The sequence below is a fragment of the Ambystoma mexicanum genome, chromosome 1q (genome assembly GCF_040938575.1).
Source record: "Ambystoma mexicanum isolate Mex_15411 chromosome 1q, UKY_AmexF1_1, whole genome shotgun sequence".
Taxonomy (NCBI): domain Eukaryota; kingdom Metazoa; phylum Chordata; class Amphibia; order Caudata; family Ambystomatidae; genus Ambystoma; species Ambystoma mexicanum.
The window spans coordinates 69,922,222-69,949,450 of NC_090922.1; the positions used below are offsets into that span (position 1 = coordinate 69,922,222).

Consider the following 27,229-nt stretch of genomic DNA (forward strand, 5'->3'; position numbering starts at 1 on the left):
CCAACAGCACATACTGATGTATCCTCTTTTTAGTAGTTGAATGGGTTACGCATCTGACTTGGTGTATTGACAAGACATGGTATGAAAGTAGTTTAGATAGGGTGAGCCTCCCTCCTATCCCCGGTAAAATAGGCATTACAACACTCATCCATCGCATCCCAAGCGGAAAGCATCCAGTGCCAGGAGCCCCGGGCGAGACCCCTAATAGCTTGCCTATTGAACTACAGGGACGGAGACCGAGCCCTCGGGATAGCTAGAGCTAGGATCTGTGATACACCAAGATGTAACAATCCGATTCTTCCCAGACTTCTCAGATAAGGTGGAAGCATCGAGGAAACCTTCATTGAACTTGAGAAACGACTCTGCGCACGGGAAATTCAATTTGCAATGCTGTTTCCGGATAAACTAAGGGTAGAACACAACAGCACAGTTCTTCCATACTCCAGATGAAGCCAACAGGTTCTTGGAATTACTACCCAAAACACCACGATGGGAGAGAAATAATTGTCACAGTGAAGACGCACTGTAGGACTGGAAACCATGGACAACAGGTACAATGAAGACAAGCAATTAGCCCAGGACTTGGCAGCCTGGGCACAATAAGCTAAAAAGGGCTGCTATAGTGGCTGGCTCTTCCAGCGCCCTCCATGCGAAAGCAGATGTTAGTTGTCAAAGGGAGAGGGGAGGGAGGTAACCAGCAGGTTGGGGTTGGTGGGGGAGGGGGGATTTGAGTTGGGTGGGACAATGGAAACCTGCAGTGGAAGTTGGGGCTATATATACATATCGATTGCAAAGAGGGACTGTTGCTACTGGTCACTAAAATGGGATAGTCGGGATGTCCAAAGTTTCTATGACGCACAATGGCAAACTCACTGAAAAGCATGACATGGAACGCTAGGGGCCTGAACTGCCCGTCCAAATGTTGCAAGGTTGTTTTATATATGCAGTGGCACCATGTGGACATAGCATTTCTCCAAGAGATGCACCTAACCCCTGGCAAGGAGGCAGGCTTCTGGCAAAGATAGGGCTGTCATTGTTGTTTTTCTTCATATTCCACATGCTCATGAGGAGTGTGTATAATGCTGCAGAACACAGTGGGGTTTGTCTCATCGCCCAGGACAGAGACCAGGAGGGGTGGGCTGTAATGGTACGAGGGACAATACATGGCTGGGTGTACACGCTATCAGTATTTATGGGCCAAACCAGGACTTGGTAGAAACATTGGGGGAGGTTAAGGGGGGGACAATAAGTCAGTTAAAAGGATTCCCCCCCCCCAACCCCCAGTGGAGATTATTTAGGCCAGGGATTTCAATGCATTAATGGATCCTGACCAGGCCAGAACGGGTGTGATCCATCGTCCAATCGCCAAGGTGACGAACAAGCAGCAAAAAAAGTGCTGGGCATGGGAGTTGGATGATGTCTGGAGACAGACTTCCTTAGGGAGGAGGGTACACATTCCAGTCATCAGTGCACAATTCAGCCTCCAGGCTGGATTACTTCCTGATCTCCCAAACACTAACAGGTGGGGCAACTGAAATCGCTACACTGGTGCGCACACTGTCATATCACACATCAGTACTGCTAAGCATCACAATACCTGACAGACTAGCAGGGAGACGAAGCAGAGTGTTTAAAAGCAACAGCTTGACAGACGGGGCATTCAGGAAAGGGCTGGCCAATGCCATTGATAATTACTTTTCATTAAATAAGTCGATAAGCTCGCACGCAACCCTATGGGAACGCTTCAAATGTGTAATTAGGGGAGAAAGTATCTCTAGAGAAGTGGCAATACTAAAACAAATTAGGAGACAGCTAGTGGAGACTGAGATTCAAATACAACAGTTACAGTCTAAAACAACAGGGAGGAGCATTGCCGAACATGGTGAGATTAAGAAACAACTCCAAGTGTTCAAAGAGCTGGCTCAAAGAGATGAAGTACCTCTGGGGTAAGACAGCAGTGGGGCAATATGGGGAACAACAACGCCCATAGAGGACACTGGCGCGGATTGGAAACACAGAAGGGGGCGGGTCCTGCCCATTAGGGACACACAAGGGGAGGTGAAATATGGAAGCACCAACATAGTATGAGAAATTTGCGATTTCTACAGGCGACTATACTGCTTGCAGGTCAGTGTTTCGCAAAAGGGAAATAGGGGACATCTTGATCAGGTGGCACCACACTGGTGCACAGATGAGAAGAGGGAATGGCTGGGCTGTCCCGTCATTAGAGGAGGTCCAATCGGCAATAAGGTCACTACCATCTGGAAAGGCCCCGTTCCCAGACGGCTACATAGCCGAATTCTACAAATGCTTTATCACTCCGATAGCTCCGTGCCTCCTCAAGGTGTATCGAGAGTTTAGAGACTGGGCATCTGCCAGACTCAATGCAAGAAGCAATGGTAGTTACTGTCTCAAAACCAGGCCGGGAACCTGATGACTGTTCATCATACCACCCAATATCCTTAATAAACATGGATAACAAAATATTAGCAAAAATCCTGTCTAGGCTGGCCCCATGGATTAACAAATGCGTTAAAGCGGGCCAATCTGCGTACATCCCCGGCAGATCCACCACCTACGGGCTTTGCAGGATGGTTGGGCTGCTATCGGCAATACAAAAAGACAATTCTGTAGTGGCGGCACTGCTGGATGCCACAAATGCATTCAACTCAGTGGAATGGCCCTTCCTATTCTCGGTCCTGCGGAGGATGGGATTCGTGAGGGATTTATTGCCATGGTTCAATTGCTTTACAATTTACCTAGTGCTAAAATTTGGGTAAACTGCCTACTAACTCCACATCTACCATTGAGAAGAGGCACTCGACAAGGGTCATCCACAGAGGCATACAACTATATAAACACAAAGTGGCAATTTCTCTCTATGCAGAAATGGTGCTATATATCAAGGACCCGGAGCAGTACCTGGGCCCAGTCATGTCAGATGTGGAGGCCTTTGGGGACCACTTTGGGTTAAAAATCAACAAGAAGTCTGTACTGCTCCCACTGACAGAAGGCAGCACACGGTTTGCAGATAAGGCAGGATTCCAATGGCACAACACTCACACCAGGAACCTGGGTGTCTGTGTATATAGCTAGATCAATAGAATAACTATATGAGCGGAACTAACGCCGGATACCTGAGCAAACCATGACGAGAGTGCCAGCACAGTCCCCCTGGAGAAAGGGGGACTGGCATTGTCCGACTCGAGGCAGGATTTCTGACGTACTGGTCAGAGAGTCAGATGGACAGAAGGCATATTGAGGCGGAATGAGCATTGGCTGCCCCTTATCTACTAAGGGCGATTATACCGACAGCCACAGATAGATCTCCGAAGTCACCGAACATGATCGAATTGACATGTAGATTCTGGGTTTTCACAGAACACAAAGCAAGGGGGTGGGGAGGGGAGTCATCTGCTCCCCACATCTCCCGGTCATACACATAACCAGGAGTACCTCTGCCCTGTGAACGGGGTCATGTTGACCTTGTGAGATGCCTGAATATATTAAGATTCAGAGATCTGTTACCTGAAGGCCAATTCTTGTTAGACGAGATGAAACGCAGAGGGGAACTTACTTCGCTAGATGTATTTGTGTGTTTTCACCAGAGGAAATGCATGAAGCAAATCTTCCCCGGGTTCCCAGCAGAACCTGAATCGCCCCCCATATTGGCCAATATGTTCTCGCGAATCAAAGGAAATAAGGTGGTGTCCACACTGTACATAGAACAAACGCATGGACGCCCGAAGTGAGAAAGACATCAAAGGTAAAATGGGAACAGCCACTAGGGGAAACACTGACTGAGGAGACAAACAAGTTACTCTCTTACATGGTAATGTTCTTTCGATGGGATGGTCCGACGATGTATTCCATATCTATGACAGTAATCACCACAGCTGTGCTGCTTTGGAAAATCCTTCGGCATCTGCGTCCTGCGTCGATACGTTGTCCTCGAGGGCCTCCGTCGAGCAGACATCACCGGATGTTATAAGTAGGACACACCACGCCTGTTTTTTTTCCCCAGAACGTGTGGCAACAAACCACTGCCAGTATGACCACAGAAAGCCTTGCGGAAACTTAAGCTGCAGTCGCATAAGAAATTCTGTAGCGGGGCAGGTAGGGAGAAAGCGATATGGAATATGTTGGACCATCCCATCGAAAGAACGTTGCTGTCATGATGCCCGCTCCCGGGGAGCCGGTTCAAGCCCTGCGTCCCCGAAAGCGGACATCCAGCCCCCAAGGAAAGACCCAGCAACCCCATATAGGGGCCCTTTGGACAGTGTCCTGGCGCCTATGGCGCCAGGCTCATAAAAGACATCAGTCCTGGCGCCATAGGCGCCAGGCTCATTATGGGAGTGCTTGGGTGCACTTACCTGATGCAGACCATGCTGCAGGATCCTGGCCTCCTTGAGGCCTGAAAGGAACTACTTTACCTGTGGGACTAATTTACCATCCGGGCGTGGTCGGGGAAGGATACATACCTGGAACTTCTTCCAAGGCTATTTAAACCCCACCCGAACAGCCACACGTGCTTCGCGTTGTTCTGCATCTAGCAGCTGGACGCTCACCGTGTCTGCTCCTGCATCCTGACTTCTGCCACGCCTGCCAGCATCCTGGATCACCTGCAAAGGAAGAGAAGAAGAGAACAGAAGAAGGAAAAGTCCTTACCTGCTAAATCCGCATCCCGGAGACATCTCGCCGACAATCCTGAAAAGGAAGACTTTTATTTAAAAGCTCATCGCGTCGATCGCTGCAGTGCCGCATTCCACTCACCTTTACAGGGTGCCTCCATGTTCAGCAGCGATCATCCGGATTCGCAGTCACGCCCCAGCGCCTAGGGAGAAAAAGGCAAGAACAAAAGGTGAGAGAGAGAAGGGAATAAGGAAAGCTAAATCTCCATGTTAAGACTTACCTGTTGATTCATTCCCTCTTCATTTCGGGTCCGCGCCGCATCCTGGCATTTCCGGACCCCGGCCCCTAAGGGGAAAAAGAGACATCAGCGTTAATGAGCGAATGAAAAGACATTACCAAAAAAACGCTCATTAAAGACTTACCTGATTTCTACAAGGATTTCACCTTTCATCTCGGGTCGGTGCCTGTTCCCCGGCATTCCGTACCCCGGCCCCTATGGGGAAAAAAAGACTAGCATTAGTACATTAATGCATGGACACAATGGGAACCTCTTATCAAAAAACTTACCTGGAAGCCAAGCAAGTTTGGTTCTCACCAATCCGAAAATCCAGTGAAGTAACTGGATACCAGCGCGCCCCTGCATCAGAAGCAGGATGGAGAGCTCGTCCTTCCAGATCCTAAAGTGAGACGCTACGGGGAATCAGAGAAGGGTTTCGAGGAGGGTGAGGGGAAAGTGGGAGGCCGATTGCATTACCCCGCGGACAGTTAATCCCCTATTTTCGCCTACAGAAGGATACTTCTGCGAGCCAGACAAGCCAGATTTGGGGGCCCGGTCCAGTCCGTCTTCCGAACCCTGCGCATCACCTTAGAAGAGGTCACAGCAGCGCGAACCAGGCCAGCGCCTCCGTGGGAGTCAGGTGAGCGTAACAGTTACCAGGTAAGAGAGTAACTTGTTCTTCGAGGGGATTGGGCCCTCCGACGTATTCCATATCTATAACAGACTCCCAAAACAATACCAACATATGAAGGAGGGAAAAATAATTTAGAATATAGAAATTTAGACTGCCCAATCAAATTGCAGAGTAAAGGACCGCCTTGCCAAAGGCCAGATCCTGCCCATGGATAGAATCTAGGGAGTAGTGACGTACAAAAGTATGGACGGAAGCACATGTGGCTGCTTCACAGATGTTACAAATAGGAACACCCCTCTGCAGGGCAGTAGAGGCAGCCATACCCCTAGTAGAATGGGCCCGTAAGCCTAACGGAGGGCCCTTAACCGCCAAGCGGCAACATTCAGAAGTTGCCAAGATATTCCATCTGGACAAAGTCTGCTTAGTCACAGCTTGTCCCAAACGCCTTCCAGCGTAACCAATAAAGAGCTGATCATCCACTCTTACACGGGACATGCGTGAAATGTAGAAACTTAAAGCTCTCCTAGGATCCAGCCTATGGAGCCTCTCCTCTTCCTTACCAGGATGCGGTGGAGGATAAAACGCCAGAAGAATAACCTTCTGGCTTAAATGAAATTCCGACACCACCTTCAGAAGGAAGGACGAACTGGAAGGACAACCCTGTCCTTATGAAACACAGTGAAGGGTGGCTTAACTGAAAGTGCCTGTAACTAACTCACTCTGCGAGCGGAAGTGACCGAAACTAAAAATACAGTTTTAAGGGTTAACAGTCTCAAAGGATAAGAATGTAAAGGCTCAAATGGAGCACCCATTAGAAACTTGAGAACAAGGTTCAAATTCCAACCAGGTCGCTGGAAAGGTGACGGAGGGAACACATTAGTGAGCCCTTTCAGAAACTGAGAAAGTAACATTCTTCAGACGAGCACTTAAATATGGACAGCGCCGCCAGGTAACCTTTAATGGTACCCACTTGCAAGCCCCTGTGGGACAAAGAAAGCAAAAAAGACAGAACCATGGGAATGTCGCATTCAAAAGGATCCACATTCTTAACTCTGCACCAGTCGCAGAATTTACGCCAACGGTACAGAGACTTTGTTGCCGGCTGTCTGGCTGAGAGCAACACCTCCAACACGTCTTCAGGGAGGTCCCAATCCTTATACCTCAACCTTTCAGAAGCCAAGCGTGAAGGTTGAGGGATCTGATCTCTGGATGGAGAACCTGACCCCCCCCCTCCCGCGAGAGCAGATAGTCTCGGTAGGGAAGACGACGTGGAGGGCAGATGGAGAAGTCGAGAAGGTCCGGGTACCACGTCCTCCGGGCCCATGCCGGAGCAATGAGCATCATCCGGGAACTGAACCTCCGTAACCGCCGCAACACTTGCCATATGACAGGGACTGGAGGAAATGCGTACATCAGTGGGAAGGACCACTCCACTACGAACGCGTCTCCTAAGGCTCCTCTTGGAGGAAATTCCCGCAAGCAGATCCTTTTGCACTTCCGGTTGACACTGGAGGCGAAGAGATCCACTTGAGGGGTCCCCCAAAGGGCGAAGATCTCCAGGAGAATCTCCTGAGACAACTCCCACTCGTGAGAGATTGCGCTCTGCCTGCTCAGAGCGTCCGCCGTCTCGTTTTGGTCTCCGGCCAGATGAACTGCCGAGATCGAAATTTCCTGCTGGATGGCCCAGAACCAGAGTTGCATCGCCTCCCTGCACAGAGGAAGTTACCCTGCCCCCCCCACCCCCCTTTATGTTGAGGTAGTGCATGGCCACTGTGTTGTCCGTCAGAATCAGGACATTCCTTTCTCGCACAGTTGGCAGAAAAGCCTTCAGGGCAAGCCTGACGGCCCTCAGCTCCAACAGATTGATATGGAGTCTGGACTCCGACGGAGACCAATGACCGCTGACTGTCAGCTCGTTGGCATGAGCTCCCCATCCCGTGAGGGACGCGTCCGTCGTGATCGTCACCTCTGGCCAGGGTAGCCAAAACAGAGCCCCCCCTCATCAAATTGCCTTCAACGGCCCACCACAGAAGGTCCTGGGCGACCAAGGCCGGCACCTGAGCGGGGTCCGACAACCTGCCGGAGGACTCTGACCACTGGAGCTTGAGAGCCCATTGCAAAGATCTCATCCGCAACCTGGCCTCTGGCACCAGAAGAATGCAGGATGCCATGAGGCCGAGAAACCTCAAGAACTCGAACGCTGGGAGACTCTGGGCATGCTGAAACTTGTGCACCATCTGCTGAATGTGTGGAGCCCTCACCTGGGGAGGAAAACAGCCCCAGGGACCTGTCGAGCACCGCTCCGATGTACTGGAGCTCTCTGTGTTGGCGTCAAGTGGGACTTCTTTAAGTTGAGGGAGAAGCCCAGCTTGTGAAGGGAGTGGCAGGTGACGGACAGATGATTCAGGACTTGCTCAGGAGAGCGCGCCCTGATCAACCAATCGTCCAGGTAGGGGTAGACGTGAATCCCCCCCCTTTCCTGAGATACACTGCCACCACCACCATGAGCTTGGTGAAAACCCTCAGGGCGGAGGTCAATCCGAACGGCAGGACCTGAAACTGAAAGTGCGAGTCACCAACCCCGAACCTCAGGTACTTCTTGTGCTTGGGATGGATCGGCACATGAAAATAAGCATCCTTGAGGTCGAGAGACACCAACCAGTCCTGATGTTGAAGGGCCTGGAGTACTTGAGAAAGAGTAACCATCTTGAACTTGTCCTTCGTGAGGAGCTTGGTCAACCCGCGCAAGTCCATGATGGGTCTCAATCCCCAGTCTTTCTTCGAAATCAAAAAATAAGGGGAATACCATCCCTTGTTCCTCTCCGCTACAGACACCAGTTCTATGGTGCCTTTCTCCTGCAGGGATTGAATTTCCTGCGCAAGGAGCGGATCCGGACTCTTCCACCAGGGAATCTCTTTGATTGTCGTGAGGCCTCTGCCAGAAAGGAAGACAGTAGCCGTGGGCAATGATCTCCAGAACCCACACATCTGAAGTAATGGCATGCCATTCTACAAGATGCTGCGCCAGCCTTCCCCCAACCGGAGAAGCATGGGCCTCATGACTGAGCTGAAGCAGCTGCGGCAGTGCCTGAGGGCAAAGAGGCAACTGCCCGAGCGGCTTTGGCACCTCGAGTACCTTGTTTTCCACCTCTGGCACTCCTACGGTTGCCCCTTTGACTAGCAGCTCCTCTCGATTTACTGAAGGACGAGTAATATCGAAAGGAACCTCCCCTCCATTGCTGTCCCCTAGGACGAAAAGGCAAAGGTTGGCGAATTGCAGCACCCAACGACTTCGCTGCAGCTTTGGAGGTCTGCAACCTCTTAAGACTCTCGTCAGCCTTGCTGCCAAAAAGATGTTCACCATCAAAGGGCATGTTGACTTCCGCAACCACGCAAACCTGCGTATTACGGTGCTCGCCGCCATGGACCAGCTGACGCAATCAACCATGTCCAGACCCGACTAGCGGATTCACACATGGCATCCTTGCCATCCTGCACAATAGCAAGGAAACCATCTCGTTCCTCCCCTTCGGGAATATGATCAGCCGCTAAGGAAATAGTTCCACAGAGTGTGTGTGTGAAACGAGACAAGGCACAAACGGAGTTGGCCGTCTGAAGCGCCATACCCCCAGAAGAAAATACCTACTTCGCCCAGCCGTCAAAACGTTTGTTGTCCCCATCAGGAGGGATGGTAAGATATGACGCCTGCTTTGCTGGGGCCGTAGCCACCTGCACCACCAAACTCTCCGGAGTAGGGTGCGTGGCCAAGCAGCAGGGGTCGCCACTGGCTGGGCGATATTTCTTCGGCAAGGACTTACTCACTGCCGGGAGACTTTCCAGAGAAGTCCAAGCCGCAGCCACCCTTCTCTGCAAGCACCAGGTCAGTTGGTGGACCTTGATCGAGGAGATCAGTCAGGTCATCCTGCTGAAAATCCCCAGGGGGGGCCGACCACCCCAGGTAATCCGTGACCCTCGACATCAGGCACCGGTAAGAGGACGCAGCATGCGTGCCAGGCTCAGGCCTACCAAACTCCACCTCCGGAGAGGTGTCTAGACCACTGGCATCGTGCAACGACTGACGCAGGTCCTCAAGTTGGCTATGACCAGAAAGGAGGTCATCAGGAACCTCACCTTCCTCAAACCCCTCATCCACCTCAGAAATATAATCCAGAGGCTGGAAGGAGGGTAAAGGAAAAGGAACAAAGACATGTTTTGCCTTAGCAAGAGCCTTTCTGGGGGTTCCCCCGTACCACGAGGCATCCCCGACAACGCCGCCTCGAAAGGCGTTGATGGAATCGGCGTCGAGCGCGGCGCCGACAGCTTCGATGGCGTCGACGCAGGCCTCGGGGGCGGAGCCCCGAGTGTGTGTCTCGACAGCCTGGGCGCCGATGGCATCGATGACTTCCTCGGAGGCGGAGCCTCAAGAGAGTGTCGACGACCTCGGCGGCGCAGGCGTCGATGTCTTCTTTGAAGACATCACAGGATCTCGCGGTCTCGAGGGCGTCGAGGACCGAGACCTGGAACGGGCATGCCTAGAGCGACCATCCTTGTCTGACCGGGACCTCGAAGGCGCCCGGTGGTTGCGAGGACTGCTCGTTCCCGAAGGCGGACGAGCGGTGTCTCTAGTACAGCCATGGCCGGCGTCCTCAGATGGCGCAGATGGACCGGAGCCCTGCGACTGGAAAATCACCAACATCTCCTTTCGGAAGGAATCCCATTCCTCAGGAGTGGAATGCTTGTTTGGACAAGCAACCTGCCGACGGCGCTTCCTGGAGTGCCTCGAAGAGGCAGAGGAATGGCGGGACCGACTCCCAGACAGACAACCCCCGGATTCACAGCGACGATGCAGAGAGTCGCCCCTCAAACCATCTGTCAAAAGACCAGTGGAACGCGACTTCCGGGGCTTGGCCACCTTACCAACCGACAGCTTCTTCTTACACTCCAGCAAGGCCTTCGATGTGAGCGATTGGCATTCGACACAGTCGTCCGTATCATGGTCCTCCCCAAGGCGCCAGAGGCAAGCGTCATGCGTATCCGTTAGCGACATCTTGGACAAGCACCCCCCACACTTCTTAAATCCGGACCGCGGGGTGGAAGAAGCCAAAGACGACATACAAATGAAGAAACAGGTTCGAAGAACCGAAAGAACAGGATTCAGTAGAATCGAGGCGCGCAGAGATCTCTGAAGCGAACACATTCGCGGAAAAAAACAGAACTGAGGCTACGGGCGTCGTGCATCTTACTTATAACATCAAATGACGTCGGCTCGACGGAGGCCCTCGAGGACAGCGTATCGATGTCATTGACGCAGGACGCAGAAAGATTTTCCGAAGCAGCACAGCTGTGGTGATTACTGTCATAGATATGGAATACGTCGGAGGGCCCAATCCCCTCGAAGTGGGGCTATTGCTGTGGAGAAATGAGAAGGGTGGCTCGTCATGCCAGATACAAGCTGATCCACTTTAAATGCCTACATCAATGCTACTACACCCCAGCAATGTTACATAAATTCTTTCCCCGACAGCCCTGATAGCTGTCCGCGCTGCGCCACATCACCTGTAGACTTTCTACACATGGCATGGGTGTGCCCCCTAGGGTTAGACAGTTTTGGTCACAGATATTCGAGGGCGACCCTGCATCTCAACTCCAAAAACTCCAACAAGTCCAAATCACTGCATTCAGGCTGCTCCTGGCCCTAGTCCCAAGAGAGCACATTATACCCGCTGTGTCCTGCACTGGCTCCCTGTCGGGCAAAGGTCCACCTTCATAGCTATGTGCATCATCAATCATGCTCTGCACCAAACAGGCAAGCATACCCATATGGAACCAAAAGAAACATGAGATCAGGCACAGCTCGCCTCTCTGTCATCCCTTAAACTAAAAAAAACCAATATAGGTGGATCCTCCTTCTCCATCCAAGCACCCACAATTTAAACTCCATCCGTCTTCGACTCTGCTGCATTGAGGATCACCTCACTTCCGGAAGGCACTCAAGACCTGGCTCTTCGCACCTGCGTCTTGACTGACCTAATTTGCTTTTCAGGTGAACTTCGCCCCCAGACAGGTTGGCAGGGGCATCGATGAGTCACAGGAGGAGACTCCAAGAAAGTGCCAAGTACGCACAGAATTAATTCCAAGAACACGCACAGCAGGGCTGGCAATCCATCAACGAGACAAGTAATCAGACATGACTCTCGGGTACGTATCACACTCCATCTCAATGAAATATAGCCGTACCCATCTCAAAGGTACGACCACCCACAAACATTTGCAATCACCTGCTACTCGATCTCATATCACACATCACCTCTGCCACTTGAATCCAGCCAAGCCCTCCACCGATAAAAATTTAGTCCAGCTGGACACAGTCTCCTTGATTTGCACACTCTGCAGAAAGCCTTCAAAGCACCAAACCACAAGACAGTTCTACTTTGGCCCCTAGCACAGACTTAGTCACCCTTATCTACTGTTGTATGGGCTAAATGCACACATGCATTTAGAACTCCACTGACTAATCTCTCACACCTCAGTCCTCCAGGTCGTTCACCTGCAGTGCTTTGAGGCAATAGGCACTACACAAATGCCATATCACATTACTTAAATACAGGCACACCTATTCACCGTTGGCCCACATCATTCAGGTGGCTTTCGAAAATAGGCACAGTATTATCAGCAGTTGGTCCTAGTCTCTGGCATTATCCATTAACACTACCCCAAGAACCATCAGCAAGCAGTTGGCTGTTTCAGGACACTTTACTCTTGGTAACTTTAGTAACTGTGGCAACATGCAACGATCTGCCAATGCTATACGATTCAACAGGAATTACAAATGCATGACTGAATCAAAACATCTAAGAGAAAGGGTTACTTTAGTAATCCAAAAACAATTTCTGCAAAGTTTATATTCCTTTGGCCTGGTTTGACCAGGCATGTACATAATGGCCATTTTATTTGTCTCTTTTGGATGACGTGTCCCTCTTCCATTGGTCTTACTTTCAACCAATAGCTGGTGAGCTACAACAAGCGTAACCAATAACGAGTGCACAAGCACAGAGAAACGGCTCGAGTATCAATAGAGAAGGAGGGGACCAAATCAGCCATAACCGCCTAAGAAAAGGTAATTAACATAACCCCCACTCGCTCGGGATGCCCACAGTGGCCGCTAGCAGTTCCATCTACAGGGCTCAAAAATACCTGATCAGATATGGAAAGGAGGATAACATGGGTCTTCTATGTATTACGTATACAGAAATGCAGTCATGGCCCCCAGCTTAAGATATTGCAGGCTTAACAAGTAATAAACTGAACACTATCATCATCAGGTAAAAAGGCGGCTAGCTTTCAGATTCATTAAGGCTGTAGGAAAGCGCATGCATGCAAGGAGGGCTACAGTGCCAAGCGAAGCAATGCTTCAACTACTTACGCTTGTCAGACACTTCTGCTGTCCAGTTCAGTTGACATTCAGGGCTGAGCTCAACCGTGTAAGGAAAAGTGTTTGGTTCCAGATCGGGATCAACGATTTTCAAACTTTGGGGCAATGGGTCCTGAATGCAAATTGAAAATTCTCGAGGTATGGGCTCCGGGCCATTATCGTTTACATCTAGGAGACGAAGAAGTAGAGTGCCAGTTCCTGTCTGCACTGGTGTACCTGGAGAAGCAAACGAAAATATAAAAGGCTGTTAACATCCCATTAGTAATTCACACATGTAAACAAAGCATTCATAGGTAAAAGGTACCGCTGTAATTTTAAGCCAAGTGGCTCAGTGGTTAATGCAACCAATACAGTAAAGGCAGGCTCAGCATTTCAATAGACGGCAGCTGATCAAATGAGTATCACGTCTGTCCCGTAGTCACTGCCCCCGAAAATGCAACTCTGCACCCTTAACATTCAAGTTCATATTGGAAGATTAACAAGTAAATTGAGGATTGTGTATTCATATGTGCAAGTATAAAGGAAGCTTTTATTTTCTCCATCATAAATGGAAGTCTTAATGTATCAGAATCCTAACTGATTTGAGACTAAAAGACATCTCATCTGGGTTCTACCACTGAATCGCAAAGATTTAAATACACATGGCAGAATAAACTGTGCAATAAAGTCAACTGCTTGTATTTACTGTGACATTGACTAACCGATGAATATTCGTTCTGTAAGGAACATTAATAATTTTAAAGAAAACGTTTAAAAAAGAAAAGCTAACCAGAGGTGTGAACTTGTCCAGCTCGCTCCTGACATGGCATTAATAAAAACGATCAGGGAACACGCTGCACAATGCCACCATAATGTGAGAAGGCAAACCCTTTCACTGAAGAAAGCACAGTACTATACAGGACAGCGAGATAACACCATCTGCCCAGTGTCGTCATATCCTCCAGCGACAAAGCCAGAATGTGTGCCAGGATACTTGGGCTTCACGGTTTCCAATTTAGCTATGAAATGACCTCTACAGACCAGTGGTCGAAGTAGGCTGGAGCAGTGCTCCTCTACTTTTTTTTAAAATTAAGTTCTACTGTTCCTATACTTTTATTTTAAAAAGAAACCGCTCTGGAATGGTTTCGTTTTAAAATATAAGTGTAGGATGAAGTTCAAACTTGCATTGCACTACACGTTCCCTTAAACAGCAGCCGCATTTGGTTGTGAGTTTGTATGGCGCGTGGGAGGGGGTGTGGGGAGTGGTGTCAAGCCAGCAGGGAACATAGTTCCACTATTTATTTTCGTACACTTTGACCACTGCGCCAGACTAATCATTCTATGTCAAGACCGGAGGTGAGCAACTAAAACAGAAAACCTCTCCAAAACTTCACATCTCATTAGCCCCAGTGTCTCAGGAAGTCCCCCATGTCCATATCCTGGGCTCCATGCATCACCTCCTGCCCAGGTCCTTTCCTCTTCTTTTTCTGCTCTTCCATGCGATAAGTAGCAGATTATTTAGATCTACGCATCACACCATATGGTCAACGCATATGGTGTTATTAAGGAACACTGATATTGCAAGATAAATAACTGGCTTTTATTATCTAGGTGTAAACAGTTTCTGAGATTACGTGGTGTTCGTTTACATTACTGCGGACTCACAGCGGTGCAATTTACACAGCGCATGAGTGCAGCAAATTCCTTCATGGATCACGCATCAGTATCTCATTTCTTATATGCAGAACGCAGCCAGACTGTGTGCAACCATCTCTCGCAAGGGCACCCGGATGCGCTCCACAAAGTAGTCTTGCTCCCCCAGATTCCGAAGACGAGCAAAGCACATCATTAGCTTCATGCCGATCGTGAATGCCGGGGGAGGGGCGGAGAAACGCCTCTGGCACGCAGTGGCACTGTAAGGTGCTTTCCTTGCGGGAGAGGGATTTACCGGCAATACTCAATGCAACGTTCCGACAACACGAGCAGTGTTCTTTTTCACTTCAGACACGGAGAAAATCTACAGTGCCAGCGCGCACACTATTTCCTATTTTCCCCCCAATTTACTGGTTAAAGTGGGCACCACGGACCAGGGGTGGATTGGGAACCAAAAGAGGCCCTGGAAATAATTTTCAAAGTGGCCCCAAATTACACATCTTTAGCAAGCCCAGCTCTTTTCCTATGAGAAAATGTGTAAATACCACACAAGAGGCCCAGGGTGCAGAGGTCTACCGGGAAATCTCCAGAGTGCCCTATAGGCCAGTATACCCCTGTCACAGACTCCAGTGAACCGGGAGTCTCAATAGAGTTATGAAGCTGAGCATTTCTCAGCCTCACTGGCTGAGCTCGACAAAAGGTAACCTTCAAGTAACGTCAGGGAAGAGCTCTCCACAGCCTACCACTTGGGGCAGCAGCAAAGCAGCTGGAAAGACCCTCAATACTCCAGTGGGAGAAAACAAGCACCAAGATCAATATATAAACACAGTCGGCAGAGATTGTTTTGAGGTGCAGTTTCATCCAGACCCCCGCAATGCCGCAAACCCCACCCCCCCTCACCCCTCCAGAGGACGTGCCATTTAGCCTGCTTAGTTCCGGCACACAGTCACTTGCGGACCAACTACTTACCAAGGAGTCAGAAGAAGGGAGCACAGGGAGCCAAGACCAGGTGTTATCAGGGGAGGACTCAGAACTTGCTCTTAGTTCTAAAAGAGTTTTAGGTGACTCGCTAGTCAACACAGTATCTCAAGGGGTGCACCTGGTCGACTGTGCCGAGCCTCCTACCGCCTTCCCCAGGGGCACAAACATAGGAGACGACAACTCTGCTTCACACTCAGTAGATTCAGACTCAAAATCCTCCCAAGTGCCAGGAAAAGGTCAAAGGAAATGCAAAACGAAGTATTTGAAGGACCACAAAGAGGAAGTAACAGACATGTTCGACCCAGAGTGGATTATACACCCACAATCAATTAATTGGCTGCCCTGCCGAGAGTGGTCACATACATGACTCAAAGGCTCCGCAAGCCCACAGAGAAGGAGGTGAGACTGCGGATGTGCTCAAGATTGCACCAGGGAAGATGGCAGAGATGGCAGAGTTGGATCCAAAAATTATCACCTTCATATCCAAGGCCTCAAGAGCGGAAGGACATGGACAGAGCCTGGAAAGGATGCCAGGAGGTTTTGGACATGACAGGCCCCATTGCTAAGCTCATGGACCTGGCGGAAAGGGCCAAAAATACAAGGGAGCCCATAGACCCTTATACCTTGGCCAACTGGGCTCCGAGAGCGGTGTGCCTCCTTGGGAATGCAAACAGCGCCCTTTGGTCTGAGAGAAAGAGAAATCTACTGCTAAAGAGACTCGAATCTGGGGGGGACCTGGCTTCCTACGAGGCAGTCAAGGCCGCTCAAGGTTTTTCTATTTGGAGAGGCCTTTGCGAAAGAGATGGGGAGATTTGTGGGCACATACACCCCCGGAAAAAAATAGGAGTTTACTGGGAAGCCCGGCAACAAGACACCTTTTTTCCAGCACGAGGCAGCGGAAACCGTGGACGCAGAGGACAAGGATATTATCGTCATCAAGGAGCCCAGTAAGGTGAGGGGTGCGGGTGAAATTGGGGAATGCTTTCAAGCGATGCGTGGCTACTGAAGACAGTAGCAGGGTTTTGCCTTGGATTTGTAGATAGGCTTGTACAGCTAAGAAGGCTGCAGGGTTTTGCACAGGGGCGTGAAGAGGGCGACCTAACACAGAAAGTGCTGCAGCAGCGAGCGAGCAAGGGCACAATAGAACGGAGCATCTTATCAGAGAGCGTATTTGTGAGCAACATGTTCCTGGTTCACAGGAAAGAGAAAGCGAGACCAGTCATCAACCTGAAAGAGCTCAATTGGTGGCTGGTCTACAGACACTTCAAAATGGAGGGAGACCACCACCTCAGAGACATTCTCTGAAAGGGGGATTGGTTGATGAAGATGGATCTCAAAGATGCCCGACGATTCGGATTGCCAAGGAACACCACAAATATCTCTGCTTCCTATGGGGTGAACAGATATGGCAGTTCAGATGTCTCCCAATCGTCCTAGCCTCAGCGCCCTGGGCCTTCACAAAGGTCATGACACCAGTGGCCATGAGAGAAAGGGACATTTGCATGATTATTTACCTAGACGATATCCTCTTACTAGCCGACAAAGAGTGTGTGCTTATCGACCAGCGGCAGTGGTTAGTCCAACTGCTAGCGAAGCCCATTATCTCCCTCCGTTCGCTGGAAGAGATTGTCAGTTTGTTGGCGGCAACCATCCAAGCCATCTTCCCGGCCACTCTACATTACAGAGCCCTTAAGAGACCCAAAATCTGCCACCTACGAGAAAAGCTGGGGTGCCACCAGTTAGTACCCCTAGATCAGGAAGGGAATTTAGAACTGGATTGGTGGCTTCAGAACATGGAAGCCTGGAATGGGTTTGCGATTTCCGGCTCAGACGCAAGCAAAGACTGGGGGGGGGGGGTGGGTGGAGGGGGCCCAGGTAGGGTCACCTGGAGACAGGCGGCAGATGGTCTCAGGAAGAACTATTCCTTCACTTCAATTGCGGAGAACTGCTCGCAGGATATTTTCTGAAAAGGCCTTCACCAAGGAGAAGGCGGAGTGTTATATACTGCTCAAGATGGACAACATTTCGGCAGTCCAATACATAAATCACCTCAGGGGCACCTCAGGGGTTCACAGATGCTGGTGGAACTCGCAAAGAACTTCTGGCATTATTGCCTGCATGGGAAGATCTCCATAACAGCAGAGTATCTCCCGGGTGTACAGAATGTGGTAGCAGACTGGAACTCCTGCTACGGGCACGATTCCAAGCGATTGTATGCTGCACAGGGGAGTGTTCGCCTAAGTCGAAGCCCTTTGGGGTCCTCTGGACAGCAATTTATTCGTGTCCAGATAGAACAAACAATCACACAAGTTTTTCAGCTGGAGACTCGACCCAGAAGCATAGGGGGCAGACACTTTTCTTAAAGCGTGGTCGGGCTCAGTGCAGTACGCTTTTCCCCCCCTTCATGATTTTGGCAAGAGTTCTAGCAAAGATCCGGAGAGAGATAGTAGCCCCGAACTGGAAGTTGCAAGCCTGGTTTCCAGTTCTGATGAAACATTTGTTGGATTTCCTGCAAGTGCTTCCTCTGAGAGGATCTCCTTTCAGACCCGTCCGGAACCCATCATCCTCTGACGAGAATGGGGCAGATTCTCCTGCTGGTGGGCAGAGTGTCGGAAGCAGATGAAGCCTGGCAGGGATTTCAAAAGCGGCTGCAGAACTGTTCAAGCAATCCTGGGCCCACTCTATGCTCAAGAGTTATGAAGCTGCGTGGGGGAGATGGAGCCTATGCTGAAGCCATTGCGATTTTCATCCCGTTTCAGCCCCTTTAGTTCAGGTTCTCAATTTTCTGGCAACCCTAGCAAGAGACTGGAAGGCCTTTCAGACTATAAGGGTCTGTAGGTCAGCAATCTCGACGAGTCACGATCCGTTGGGTGGAGCTCCTATAGTGGAACACTTAGAAGTAGTGCGATTGCTGAAGTGTGTGTATACCACCCGTTCCCAAGTATGCACTACTGTGGGATGTTAACAGTCTTGTGATTATTTACAATCTGGCCACGTAACAGGGATCTATCAGCCCACCAGCTTTCAGGGAAAATAGCAATGTTACTGTGTCTTGTATCGTATCCTGTAGAAGGGCGTCTGATGTAAAGGTGCTCGAGGTGGACAAAGACTTCGGTCTGGAGGGGGTGGCCTTATGCAGGACTAAAAGGACCAAGAGCCTTTCGATGGTTATTTCGTATCCCTATTTTCATGACCAAACTAAGTTATGTGTATCAGAATGTGTCAAGGAATATGAGGACAAGCAGGTGAAACCAGCAGGGGTGTTGCAGTTGCTCATCATGCGCAAGAAACAGTTCAAGGCAGTAGCAGCAGCTACTATAGCACAATGGGTGCGTGAAGTCATGTCCCTGGCGGGAATAGACGTGACTCAGTTTGGAGCTCATACAGTTAGTGGAGCAATGGCGTCCAAGTCTTTGGGTGCCAGAGTGAGTCTGCAAGACATTTTGAAAGAGGCAGACTGGGCTAGCGACTGTGCGTTCAGAACATTCTATTTTAAGCCGATAGCGAGTGAAGCAGCAGCTGTAGTACATAGCTTTGAAGAAGCATAATGCTCACCTCTGGTCTCAATATAGAATGAAGATAACCCCTGCTATTGCACAGGGAGTCTGGATTCTATTAAAGACACGCAGGCAAACATTATCCTGCTCAGCGACAATGCATTAGATTTGACTTATGTTATGTTGATTTGTACCGCGCACTGCTACCACCCAGAGGCAGTCTGCAGGCACTCTCGTGGCTCTGCAAGAGAAGGGTGTGGGGGATTTGTGGGGATAGGATGGGTGGATAGATTCAGAACCAGGAGGAACTGGTGCCTGGGTGTTTTGCATGTGATCGTATTGTGAAAGGCCCGTGCATTATAACCTTATGGGTGGGTACCTCTGGTGGGTGTGTGGGGTAGTGTTTTGGGTTGGTGTTAGTGTGTTGTGTGGATTATGAGGGGATGGTGGTGTGCAACGGTTAGGTAGTGCCCATTAGGGATTCAGAGTCACAGGTGGTCATAGCTGTAAGATAATCCAGCATCTTGGTGTGTATTTGGATTGTTGATGGGTTTTTGGACTATGTGGGTGGTTCAACTCTAGCTGTGTGCATAGTAATGGTTCTCGGTTTATGTGGAGTGTGGCTAGTCCAAGATTTGGTGTTGTGGCGTCAGTTATGTAGGAGGAACTGGAAGCGAAAAGGGTTAGTAAAAATTCATTTTTTAGCCTCTGGTGCGGCCCTTTGGTTGCTGCTTGATGGTATCTTGCCAGGATCTTGTTTGTGGTTCTTTTTGGCCCATCCCGTCTCCTCGCTAGTGGTTTGTCTGCAGTGGTGTTGTTGCCGGTGTCTCTTCGAGGTTGTCATGGTTTGCTGAATAGCCAGGTTTTTAGCAGGTTTCCTGAAGGCAATGTAGTCTTCTGTGGTTCTCATTTCTTTGGGCATGTTGTTCCAGATGTTAGCAAGTACAGGTGAGAATGCTGTTCCGACGAATTTCCTTTTCTTTTAGTGCTTTGCCTCCATTTGTAGGTCGCAGCTGGATCTTAGTTTACTTCCTGGGCGATATTGGCTAATCTTGTCTTGGAGGAATTCTCTTCCCTGACTGTGCAAGGCTTTGTTACTGCTAACCAGTGTAGGATTTGCAGTGTTGGAGTGATGTGGTCTCTTCCATTTTGTCTTAATAGGAGCCTGGCTGCTGCATTTTGCACTCTTTGGAGTTTCTTGTTAAATCTTCCCAGCATTCCTAGGTAGAGGCTTTTTACGTAGTCAATTCTTGTGAGTATCAGGAATATGATTGTGAGGGTTCTGTGGGGGTACAGAAGTAATCCTCTGAGCAGTCATGAGAGGAAGAAGCATTTTTTGGCGATTGCGTTGACTTGCAGTTCCAGTGATAGTCTGTGGTCCAAGAGTATTCATAGGTTATTTACTACATTTGTAGTCTCTGGTTGCATCCCCATGCCGATCGGCCAGTCCAGTTGTGAGTTCCCCTTTGAATCCTGCAGGTGAGAGCATTATTTCAATTTTTGCCGGATTCAGTTTGAGGTTCATTGTCATCCAGTTGTAGATGTTCGTGAGGCAGTTGTTGAGGCTGTAATTTAGTCTCTATGTTCTGTTTGTTTTTACAATCAGTTGTGCGTCATCTGCATAGTTGTAGGCAGTAAGTCCATGGGTTTGAATAATTTTCATCAGTGGGAACATGTAGATGTTGAACAGTAGGGGTGGGGGGGGAGAGGTTGGATTCTTGTGGGACTCCGCAGGATATATTTTTGGTGTTTGAGGTGAACAGCAGTAGGTAGGTTCTTTTGGTTTGGTAGGAATGAGGTAAGTCGCTCAACGGATTCCTGTAGGTCGCATTCCAACTTTTTATTAGTGTTGCATGGCCGATTGTGTCAAAAGCCCCCGATATGTCCAATAGTATGAGGGCCGACTGGGCATCGCCGTCTGTTTATTTTCAGGTTGTCCCATATCGATAGAAGTGCTGATTCTGTTCCTCTTATTGGCCTGAAGCCAACTTGTGATCAGTCGAGTATTCAATTTGTTTCAATGTGTTTAAGAAGGATTTTGTACACCTGGTTCTCCAGGATCTTTGCTGGGTAGGGCAGGTTGGCTATTGGTAGTTGCTTGGGTCTTCTGCGCTTTTCCGATTCCTTTTTATCAGCGGTTTGATGTATGTTGATTTGAAGGAGCATGGTACTATTCCTCTTTTGAGTGATAGATTCATTAGGTCCCGGAAGTGCGTCACTGGCATTCTGTGCTTGAGCATTTCTTTTAAGATGTCCAGGGGACAGGGGAACCTGCAAGGTTGGTGCCCTTGATCAGTGTGGTGAAGGTTTCTTCTGTGACTGGTTCTAGGCAGATGAGTTTTGCCGTAATCTGTGTTTCGCCCGCTGTGTGGTCTGGTAGTCATGGTTGTATTTGCCTGGGCTAGGTTGATGGTCTCCTGGATTGTGTCAATTTTTGCTCTTAAGTGGATGGTGATATTGTCACAAAGTGCTTGTGTCGGGCAATGGAATTCCTGCAGGAAGAAGGGTTTTTATCATTGATTTTGAAGAGTTCTTTCTGTGGATTGTTTGCCGATTCTATTCTTGTGGCCTAACAGAACTTTTTTTGCTTTGAGGACTGTTGATTTGTATAGTTTGAGTCGTCTTTGGTATTTTATTTTGCCTCGCCGGGTTCATTCGTTCAGTTTCCTTTACATTTTGCGGTTGTTTTTTTTTTTTTTTTTTTTTTTAAGTTCTTTAAGTTCATCTGTGAACCATTTTGCTGCCAGTTTTATGGGCGTTTCTTTGAATGTTTAAGCTGGTGCTAATTGGTCAAGGGCCTTGGTGATCCAATTGTTGTGTGCCTTCTGCTGTGTCTATGCTCGTTTCAGTGAGTTCTCTTTCGCTTTGGACAGTTGATTGTAGGAGGTTTGTTATGGCCTCTAGGTCAAGGTTCTCCCCGTTTCTTTTCTTGCTGGTATGGAGTAAGTATTTCCTTCCCAGCCAGTGGCCAGGTTTGGGATGTGATGTAGAATGGTATTAAGGGTCGCTCCATACGATTAGTGTAGGTGGCACAGATTTGCATAGTTCTTCCCTGCATAAAATTGTATCAAGGGTGTCGGGCGCCATGTGTGGATCCATTTATTATTTGCTTGAAATGCAAAGTTTCCAGGAGTGTGCAGAGTGAGTTTACTGTGAATTAGTTTTCTTTTTTGAACCATATGTTGAAATCTCCCAGTATGATTATGTTGTCATGGTGGGATGTTAGCATGGCGGTCTCATCTGCTAGTTTCGTTGTAAAGTTGGGGTTGTAAGAAGTTGGTCTGTAGATCAGGAGGAATATTATGTTGGATTGGTCGTCGAGTTCTATCTTGATGAGGAGGAATTCATAGTCTTCTGCGCTGGTTGTGATGAATTGAGATGGTCTGTTGAGTTGTGCAAGATTGCAATTCCTCCTCTTCTGTTTTCTCTGTTGGTGTGCATTCATTTGTAGTTTTCCAGTATTGCTTTGTTCGTGATGGCTTTATAGTTGTCTGATAACCAGGTTTCTGTGAGAAAGAGCACGTCTTTGCCTCCTTCGCTTAGGAGGTCATGGATTTCTATTGAGTGTTTTGCCATGGATCTGACTGAGTAGACGGCAGTGTAGCTTGTTTGAATTTCCTTTCGGGTTGTTGTTTTTATTGTTTGATGGACCCGGTGTTTTGTCATTTCGATTTCCGTTGCTGGTGGGTTTTGCCTGTTTGTTCACCAAAGAAACACTCGGCCCAACAGGTTCAGTCTTTGTCGAGTAGGCCGGTAAGGTTTATGACACGGTTGTTTGGTTTCGGTTTGTTCGGGTGGTAAATTATGTAGGCACCTGTCTTGTATGAAATAATCATCTCCTGATGATGCGCTGCGTTGTATGACCCTCCCTAATGCACATCTTCTCGTACAGGGGATGACCAGAGGGCAAGCTGAGAGTCGAAGGGCGAGTGTAGCAAGGCATTGTAAGGGAGTTTCGGCAGCGGGGACTGAGAGAAGAGCTCTGGAATGGAGTAGCAGTTTGGTTGCTGCCAGTGGCGGCATGTTGGTTTTACAGTTTAAAGTACATTTGCTTTTTCTCTCAGGATGTCGGTGGTAAAGCATCTAAGAAGAGGAAAGGACCCAGGCAGGAAGTGCTGCATGGAACCCAGGGACAGGATATGGACATGGGACTGCCAGAGACACTGGGGCTCATGGGATGTGAAGTTTTGGAGAAGTTTTCTGTTTTATGCTTTCAAAACAAAATGGTGTTTAAATAAATATGGAGATTTCAATCTGCTGGAAGAGTGAAATTAAAGGAGTTAAAGCATAATGCTTGCCTCTGTCTTTAATAGAATCAAGACACCCGGCGTTATAGCAGGGGTAATAATGCCCTTTACTGGGGGCGACTGCCCAGTTTTTTCAGCCCTGGTGTGTAGAGAGAGGAGCTCTAGACAAGCAGCATACTGATGTTAGGCTAGGATTTTTAGCTAGCTCTTTCTGGTGTAGGTACTTTGGGCCTCTTTTTGAATATGGTGATAAGGCAAAAAGGTGGCAGTAAGGTAATTAACACTACTTTTACCACACTGCCATTATGAGGCTTGAGTCATGTTGAAGAAAAAAATCTTGCAAAGTGATGGAGATTTTCCCCTCACATTATGTAAAAATCCAAATAAAAAAAAAGGATATACCAATGGTGGAATAAGTGCCCACAGTAAATGCTATGCACCCCCGATTGAGTCCTACGGGTCTCCAAGAATGGGAACCAAAACCCCCAATCCCTTTGCACTTGCAATCTGGTAGATTTACTGTGGATATGAGTGACCATAACAGTAAGCGAGCATGACAGTATTTCCTGCTAAATTATCATCATACTCGTAATGAGTTTATTTGTTTTGTAGCACATTAGGTGTTCCCATAACCAAAATGTACATACTCAAGTTTATCTACTTCACAGAAGAAACTCGGGTCTGTGATCTGGCATGCAAACAGATCTCTAACACGCTCAACACGGAGTTACCCTCTTAAACATGGTTGCACTCAAAGTTCTCAATATGCATTTCAATTTAGACTATTGCACGTGATCATATTCCACAAAGAAAGTTTTAAAATTGCACATGTTCTATAGTAAACACTCAACCTTTATGTGAAACAGTGAACACAAAGCATTACAGAATAAATTAATCAGATCAAAACCTAGTTGTCAAATATCAGGCAGCACATCATACCATGCAATGAAGTGTTTGTCAAATAATGTGCAGCAACTTCTTTGCATTAGGAAGTCATGCGAGGGCTCGCAGCAGAACAGGGGCATTGTTGGCACAGGAATATGGGGAGGATAGTGGCATTGTTATCCCCTCCACCTTGGACTGAGGGGGATGCGCCCCACCGCTTTCGTTGCCCTTTAATAAGGCCCTTATTCACCAGCCAAAAAGAAGCCAACCCAGTCACTGCCCCCATGTAGTTTGGCTGCCTACCATGAGAACGAAGCTGTAGTGGTTGCCATTTACAGCCACGCATCTCTAGATGGAGCCCCCACAATCTGAAGGCCACAGAAGAAAGTAAACTGGCCAAATGCTACAGGTGTAGCTCCCATGGTACCGTCTGTCCCAAGACCCATTTATCCCCAGCTCCCCCCTAACAATTGAGTTTGAGGCCAATGCAGCAAAGAGGTGGCTTCAGGATAGCAGCTTCTAATCCAGTTCTAGTCCATGACACACAAGTAGCGAGTCCTGCTACTTCTCCCTAATAGCCAATCAGAATGCAGAAGATGGGAATGACCACCTTGGCACTGGCATGTGTGTTCCAAATCAGAAAAGCAGTCACAATGCGATGGACAGTTGCATGTTAAATGCTTCAGACAAGTGAAGTTATAACATGCCAATGCAGGACTTTCTTTGTGCTGGCCCTTCTGGGAACTTTCTTATCCGTCACTTGCCCTTTTTAACCCAGAAGCCCCACCCCCACCCCCCCCGCCCACCTCCCGACATTTTCTCCCCAACCGCTTTAATGCACTCTGTGACATGGAAAAATTGCACCCTCCTCATGCTGGGCTGTGCTGCCGTGTCTGCACTGTCTCAGCCTTTACTTCATCAGTTATCCAATTTCCCCAACTTGCTCTGTAGGCTTGCTTTCCATACGCTAGTTTCTGGCTTCATCCAGATGATGGACAAAAAGTGGGGGGTGGGCAGGGACCCTTAAGGAAATTGTGAGTTGGGAGGACTCTGCTCCCAAACAAAAGGCCTTATGCACACCATACTGGCACCTCCGAGATGTATCCTACATGCTGCAGCACAACTCAAAGGACACCGCAAATTCGGCCATATGACCCCCTACCCTTATCAGATTGCACTGGCTCCTGCTGCAAGCACATCTTCCAATCCTGCTACATAATCTACAAGGCTGTCACCCTCAAGTCCTGAAACTACCTTGCCGCACTCAGCATCTCGGGAGGCTTATGATCCACCAGAAGCTAGGAAATATGCAGACTAATTCTGGTTCTTTCCTTCCTCCACCAGCAGAAGGTAGGCCTTCTCGGTCTATGAACCTCCTCCCCATTAAAACCACTCACTCCCACTTTACCCCCATGCTTCTAAACATCAAGAAGCAGCAAAAAAACTCTCCTCTTCAAGGAATGTCTCCTACTTAACTGGCTTTTGAGAACATTGAGGATCACAACCTCTCCCATAAGGGTACAATACAAATTGACCCTTTCTGTTCCGCTGGTTTATTTGCCACATGCAATGCAGGTTATACTCCTCTCCCCTTGATGGTTTCTACAAGGAGGGTTTCTCTCCTGTAACCTTTGGGTTCCTTTTACCACACAAGTTAACTGCTGGTAATGTCCCATTCAAGATTCTCTTTAGTGTAACAAATTCACTCCATCTAGAATTGCCCTTCTTTGGCATAGGGCAATGCTGGTTGCCATCTTCCCTTTCAGGTAATCTCCTTTGTAGACCACCCAGGAATTGTTATCTTATATTTATAATTGCCTTTCTTTGGCTAAGGCAATGCTGGTTGTAATCTTATTTCCCCCTCTTTACTAGGGCAATGAAGGTAGCAAAACTTTCTCTACTCGCTTTCTCTCAATATGGGTATCATTCCCAAAGTGCTTTATTTCATTAGTTTGGTGTTCAAAATGCTTGCCGACGGTCAGTGGTCTATTACGGCGTGCCCCGGGTCACCTAACAAAGGCCAACTCACTGGTCTATTCCTGAGTGTCAGTTCGACTCACTGCTGCTAAAACAACTTTGTCAGGTCGCGGGTCTCCAACAGCTTCAGTCACACTCCCACAACCTGTATCTTTCAGAATCTGAACCAGTCTTGCTCCTTGCAGCCACCAGAGTAGGGCACAGCATAAGGAGAGCTTCTCTCCCTCACGGGATATCTTGTCAACGCACTGCTTCCCACTGCACAACCTCTGCACTTCAATTCTTGGACTCCTGCGGCTCTCAGCACTGCAATCGACTGTGAATACAGCGGCAGTCCTGGCGCTGTCTTCTCCCTGCTTTCGCCGCTCCCACAGCTGCTGGCTACTTCTCCTTCTAATGGCCTGCACCTGAAGGGGCTTTAAATATTTAAAAGTCCCCCTCAGGCGTGGGTCATTAGAATCACTATTCTGCACACTGTAGTTCTGCACCGCCGAGTCCCTCTTCCTCGTCCCAGTACCTAGAGCATTATGGGACATAAGTCGCCAATGTTCTGGTTTCCTTTTATATCAAAACTTCAATTTTAACTTTATTTAATTCACTCAGTTTATAGAATAACCGTTTAGAAGAGGGTTTTAGAGGAATGAATGGTTGGTTCTTCATTTCATAGCTGAAACCTAAGGGAACATTATTATTATCAGAAGCAATGGTATTGATGCTATGACCATTACATATATCATTCCCATGTTGACCCTACAGGTTTTCACGGCTAACAATTTGGGTGATTTTGGGAAGGGAAGCCTTACTCTGACAACAAGCCATTAGGTTTTCCAGTATTCTAGAAATATCACCCTCCGAAGAGGATGAATACTGGCGTCTCTCCTAACAGTCATCCTATCCCCTTGGAGGCCTTTTTCTCCCAGGTGATCCAACTGGCTAATACCACCCCCAGGGTTAGGATCAGGTAGCGTCTACCTGGCCTGGCCACCTGAGAGGAGACTTTAGGCTGAGATTCTGTGAAGATTTTCCAGGACCCAT

At 48.6% G+C, this 27,229-nt stretch overlaps 1 protein-coding gene across 2 annotated transcripts in view; it reads right to left on the minus strand.

Annotated features, from left to right (window-relative positions):
• CDH1 (cadherin 1) overlaps window positions 1-27,229 on the minus strand; it is a 398,557-nt gene that overhangs the window by 29,850 nt on the left and 341,478 nt on the right. For both annotated transcript variants that reach the window (XM_069635549.1, XM_069635548.1), the window contains exon 12: window positions 12,967-13,191. In XM_069635549.1, coding sequence (XP_069491650.1) covers window positions 12,967-13,191 — 225 coding nt within the window. The remainder of the gene's footprint in view (window positions 1-12,966; window positions 13,192-27,229) is intronic.